Source organism: Lutjanus erythropterus, chromosome 5 (genome assembly GCF_056507025.1).
Source record: "Lutjanus erythropterus isolate fLutEry1 chromosome 5, fLutEry1.hap2, whole genome shotgun sequence".
NCBI classification, from domain to species: domain Eukaryota; kingdom Metazoa; phylum Chordata; class Actinopteri; order Lutjaniformes; family Lutjanidae; genus Lutjanus; species Lutjanus erythropterus.
Window position 1 is genome coordinate 16,413,084 of NC_139321.1, and position 6,000 is coordinate 16,419,083.

Consider the following 6,000-nt stretch of genomic DNA (forward strand, 5'->3'; position numbering starts at 1 on the left):
GTACTTTATCTTACAGCTGAGGACATTTTTAACCACTAGAGGAAGCTATGAGCCGTTACTAAAAAAAAGGTCTGCATGAAACATTCATGAATGTCAACAGACTTCAATTACTATAATTATACATCATACATACGCTGTGGACGTAAGAGCACATAAATATGTGTGTCACTCATGTGAGAGCATCGATTTCCTTTATTTTCCTTTCTTTTTTTAAAGGAAAACATTTTTTATCCTAAGAAATAAAGAATCTTTTGTGGACCAGAGATGAAGCCTTTATACAAATACTTGAATGTATGTCAAAATCAAAACCAAATACCTTTATATGTCTAAATTATATATCTGTCTATCTGTCTGTCTATGTATCTATCTATCTATCACAGGTGAATCCAGATTTTAAGGGCACAGTTCACCCCAAAATCAAATACACATATTTTCCCCCTGGCCTGTAATGCTCTACTTGATCACATTTAACCCATAGATATAAACCCTCCACCAGAGCAACAGTGGTTAAATTGCCTGAAACAAGCCACAACGTAAGCATGCACACGATATAAGTGTGCTCTGGTACTTAAACAAATAGCACTACACCTCTGCAGTGAATTATATTGAGATTGATTAAGACTGATTGATTAAGAGAGAAAGAGATAATCCTGTTCAGATGAGTGTCATCTAGTTTCATTATTTTCAAGAGAAGGTAAACATTTCTACAGCTGATATCCCCTAAATTCAGCAGCTCACGCCAAACCAACCTAGATGGATAAATAGCACTAAAAGTAAATAAAAAAAATATGGCTATACTGTCCCTTTAAAGGACCAGTGCATAGGATTTAGTGGCATCTAACAGTGAGCTTGCAGATTACAAACACATTGTGTCACGCTCACCTTGCAAGACACTACAGTGGCAGTAAAACGAAGATGCGAAAGGTCCTCTCTAAAGCCACTGTCTGGGTTATCTGTTCAGGGCTACTCTGGAAATGTGGCAGTGAAATATGGCAGCATCCACAGAAGAGGAGGTAGTGTGGCTCATTATAAGATAATGAAAAATCTTATTTTCAGGTGATTATAAACTAATGAAAGCATACTTATAAATATCATATTCCATTCCTGCCATATTCTGCCAACAAACCACCATAAAACATACACATTAGACCGTTACAGTTTTTCTCAATTGTTTTGGTTCATTTTAACTTTCTTTAATCTGTAAGTGCAATTGTCACAACTATTTCATGGGACATCAACGCTCATTTGCATATATGCAAAAAGTAGACTCACCAAAAAACATTTTGTTCATGCTTCAAAAAATCTGTCATTGTGTCAGTAAATTGGCCAGTTCTGCCAAAATGAAAAGTTGTTTTGTTATCGTGTGAGCTGTACTGCTCAAAATGTTTCATCTTTTTCATGTCTTTTTCACCGTAGCAGTCAACTCTGGAAACGTTGCTTATGTACGAGTCTCAGTTTTGTTGATCCTTGACGGTGTACTATAAAATAATGTCTGTTTTGTCAAGCTGAATGCTACTTCATTGTGTATCATACTGAGCTTTTTAAATTCATACTGTACCGATACTGTAGTAGACAGAAAGAGAAGCACAACAAATATATGTTGTGTTAAATATATGTTACACATAAACAGAAAATTCACATTTGAGCTTTCATAAAAAGTCAAATTTGCCACAAAATGACACCTGTGTGATTCATAGTTCATTGCTGCTCATTTGCCAATTTAGCAGACATCAGAAACAGTCCATGTCCTACATATGTATGAGTTATACATGTATATCTGACAGATTTTAATCATTGAATGGATCATTTTGCATGTGACGGCTCAAACAATGAAAAAATGTTGAAGTGGTTATTGTGGAAATCGTAAACACGTTTACTTACTCTTTTGTACATATGTGCCAAAAGGTGTGCAATTTGCTTGAATGAATGAGAAATTACAATCTGTTGTGAACGACAAACTAATTGTTTAGATTTTTAACATTAATACTTTGGGAAAGTAATTCTCGTCCCAGAATTGATTCAAAACGAATGAGAAAAACTGTAAGTCTCTGAAATTCACAAGTGACAGAAATCGGAGGAGATAAAAGGCTGCACTGACCCGCTGCAGTGCAGAACTGACTGGCAACTTACTCTGCAACCTCATGCAGGCAACAGACGGATGAAAGAATGAAAGAATAACAGCAACAGTTTCAACTGTTAAGCTGCATTTACTGCAGCAACCTGACCTGCTGTAGGGATAGGCCACATTAAAAACATTTCACACTAGCCAAACTAGGCTGTGTGGCTTCAGCGAAAAACATTAGTGGGTCTCATTCCAGGCAGACGTGCCACCACAACCAAGCAGAGTTTACATACACTGCGGTTCAGAAAAGAGACAAAGTTATGTATCCGGGTAAACAATTGAATTCAGCAGGCTGTGTTACAGTAATCTGTAATTTGGTCATTCCATATTTGTTAAAAAGTGTCCCTTCTGAATCACTGTGATGTAAATAACTTCAACAATCAAACCAATACTGTTGAAATTTACATGAAAAACTACTTGTGGCTGTATTTGGACTGCGTGGTGCTAACACTGAGGTCATACAGCCATTACACTGATATTTTAAAAAGGGAGATGTGTAAGGAAATGTGTTATTTCTTTAAATCTATCTAGTGCTGCTTGTGGTCATCAAGACTGTGATAATACCATTGAAGACGTGATAGTAGTTGATTATGTTCTCATGTTTTAAAAATATATATATATATATATATATACATATATATATCTGTACTATAACAAATAGTAACCTTCATTGGAATTTGTTTCACATTGGCCAAAAATAGAAGTATTGCCAAACTGACAGAAATACTGACTAATTTAAGACATTGTGGAGTGGTGTGGCATTTATGAACACATATATGACAGAAAGGAAGGAAGAAATGCAACAAGGTATTTTCACACACACACATACACACACACATGAACACATAAAGGTCATATCTCTCACAGATCTGCATGTTGAAGAGCTCAGAGCTTCCAGGAAGTAGCTCAAGAAAAACTCTGTTGCTTGAGAGAGCAGCGGTTCAGAAGTGCATGGGATGTCACGGACGCCAGCAGGCCTCTCCTCCTCTCCACCATGATCAACACTTACCAGACCAGCCTGCCTCCACCGCCGGTGCCTCCACGCCACAACAGGTCCCAGTCGGTCCTCATCCCAGCTCCGCTTCCATTACAAGGCCAGAGCAAGGCTGTACTCCGGTTTTTGGTTGGCATCGTGTTGCTGCATTTATTCCTGTCGGTCGGAGGATTCATCTATCTGTACCACAAGGGCCAAATGGTAAAAAAAAAAAAAAAAAAAAAAAAAATCTTATAGCTGAGTTTTTCAAATAAGTACAGGTTAGATTTACTTAACATCTGACACTGCTGTATGTAATATTATAGTAATTATACATAATTTGTTCAACCTAATATAAGTTAAAATATTTTACTTTGCATTAGTGATGACTTAAAAAAAAGACACACTTAAGACAGAAACACAAAACTTAAAAATTAAGTTAATGGATCTTTCAGTTTCATTGTCAATTTAATTCATTTTCTGTTAAAATATGAAGGAAATGCATACTGCACTATACATGGGTTTACTTACATTACTCTAAAATCTGACAAGTTGATATTACTTTAAAAAAAATGTAGGAAACCAATTGCCTTAAAAACATAAGTAAATATACCTTAGTGTTAAATTACTTTATATCTGCTTGGTACATTTACTTAAAATTAAGTGATCTCTATTTAAGGAAATGAAATTGCTCCGACTTAAAAACAGCAAATGAATTAACTTGTTCTTTATAACTGTATTGAAATGTGTCCATCTTCTAATGATTCTTAAGTTGTGTTTACTTTATACCCACTTGTTAAGTTTACTTACAATTTAGTTGTATTAATTTCATAAAGTGAAGCACTGAAACGTACACATCCTCTGATAGTTCACACATTTTGCCCTATATAAAAATATAACAGGTCAATGAAACCGTGTCTGAAGTGAAGCACAGGAAATGCTTTTGAACATCTGAGGTGTGATATTCACAGCGCAGTGGCTTGTTTTAAGACAGGCATTATGTGAACACAGATAGAAAGACATTTGATTATGAATACATATCTACATTCATGTATATTTGTATCTATATTGCCGTTCTTGTTCCTGATGTTCTATTTTTCTTTCATTCCTACAGGAAAAATTCACAGCTGAAGGAAAAGGTACATTTATTTAATTTATTTCTTCCTTCTTAAAGTTACTACAAGGAGTTTTTAACTGGTTATGAAACAGCCTCAATTTAATACTGATTCTTTAATACTGATGATACTAAGATTTTTATTTACACAGTTTTACTTGTGACCCTGTATTTTGTTGTTATGGTTGTGGAAACACTATGCTTTTGTCCACAGGGGTCTCCAAATCAGCAGTATATGAAAGTTCCTTGTAGTAACTTTATGTAATGTTACACATTAAAATGCAAACAAAAATCCAGGCTCAACAGTGTCTCTGACCAGATGTTTGTTCTCGTCTACAGTTGCTGCTCAGTCGTCAGAAAAACAGGAAATTTACTATAAACCCTTGGCACGCATGGTAGTGGTGCAGAAACCACGCCAACAATCATGTAAGAAACTATGAAAATGGCATATTTTGGATAATAAAATTGCAATTGAGTATGTAGAAATATTAAGAAAATTATTCTCAATAATGTTGCTTAAACTTGTCCCTCTGTCTCTCCAGCGGATTATCTCCAGTGGGACATCAACCACTCATTTCTTCAGGGCATCAACTACTACCGCAACAGCTGGCTGACCATCCAGCAGCCCGGTGAATACTATGTCTACTCCAAGGTGACCTTCTCCAAGGGTGACCCCAAGCGCCCGCTGGCTAGCATGGTCAAGATCAGGAAGAGTGACACAGACGAAGAGAAGACTGTGATGCAGGCTCATTGCAACCTGAACAATGGGTCAACCTCTGGTCTGTGCACAGCCTCGCAGGGAGAGATTATCAGACTGGAGAAAGGAAACCAGCTCGCCGTCTGGATAGAAGACCTTTCGAAGGTCAACTATGGGGATGGAGCCACGACCTTTGGGATGTACAAACTGTAGGACTCCTATATGAGCACATGCATGGAGCTAAGCTGAAGAGTGGGAACTCACTGAGTGGATGGAAGCTAAGAAGAACACTGTTAAATAGACTGGAGCGATAACCAAACTTTCTGATCATTTTCGTGGATTTCAGAGATCACATTCCCAAACTATAATTTATTAAATCATATAATATTTTTTTTAGAATTTAGTTATTTCTGTGGCAGTACTGTGAATGGTTGTTCTGTATTTATTGGTGTATATGAGGTTGTATGGCAATGAAACTTTGATATTTAATCTAAAATATTTCTTCTCTTCTCCTCAGTTTGTCTTGCATGAGCCCTGTTTCACAAGTTAGTTAGAAAGAAAGTAGATGCACACATCAGACCAAAACATCCAGACTAAAGCACCACGTTGATGTTTTCAGTGTTGGGTTACATATCTGCAATATGTCCATGAAAATGCACAATATCATAAATGGCATAAAGGAAAGATGTGCTTCTTCTGTACACCAAACAACCCTCTACAAGTTACTGCAAAAAAAAAAAACCAAGATTCATCATCAGTATTCACACAATACAATAAGTTTGTTGAAGACCAAAAATAGTCATCTACACTGTTTCATTCATTCAGGTTAATTAAACTTAAAAAAGTATTTTGACTTGCAATGATGAGTGAATGTGCTGTGCAGAGTTCAGTCAACTCATAAAGTTAAGTTTCTAAAGAGACATGTTTAGCGTATAAGCTGACTTACCAGCAAGCATTGTTTAAAGGTTTAAACTCTCCTTTTTCACAGCTTAAAGTAAACGTATTTGATGAAAACTTGCTGTTTCGTACACTTTAAGACAAGTTGTGAATTTTTGTTTTCACAATGATGAAAACACTGTCACCATGTTTTCTCA

At 36.2% G+C, this 6,000-nt stretch overlaps 1 protein-coding gene across 1 annotated transcript; it reads left to right on the top strand.

The window, feature by feature from the left end:
- The first annotated feature begins 3,104 nt into the window (after positions 1 to 3,104).
- On the top strand, positions 3,105 to 5,620 carry cd40lg (CD40 ligand). The gene is made up of 4 exons (XM_084718886.1): positions 3,105 to 3,317; positions 4,210 to 4,234; positions 4,549 to 4,635; positions 4,752 to 5,620. Exons 1-4 carry the CDS (start codon positions 3,117 to 3,119, stop codon positions 5,117 to 5,119), a joined length of 681 nt encoding a protein of 226 aa, XP_084575012.1. The 5' UTR covers positions 3,105 to 3,116; the 3' UTR covers positions 5,120 to 5,620.
- The last annotated feature ends 380 nt before the right edge of the window (positions 5,621 to 6,000 follow it).

Coding starts and splice junctions, on each gene's coding strand:
- cd40lg (XM_084718886.1), top strand. CDS start 3,117: ATGATCAACACTTACCAGACCAGCCTGCCTCCACCGCCGGTGCCTCCA. Junction 3,318..4,209: donor TGTACCACAAGGGCCAAATG/GTAAAAAAAAAA, acceptor TCATTCCTACAG/GAAAAATTCACAGCTGAAGG. Junction 4,235..4,548: donor ATTCACAGCTGAAGGAAAAG/GTACATTTATTT, acceptor TCTCGTCTACAG/TTGCTGCTCAGTCGTCAGAA.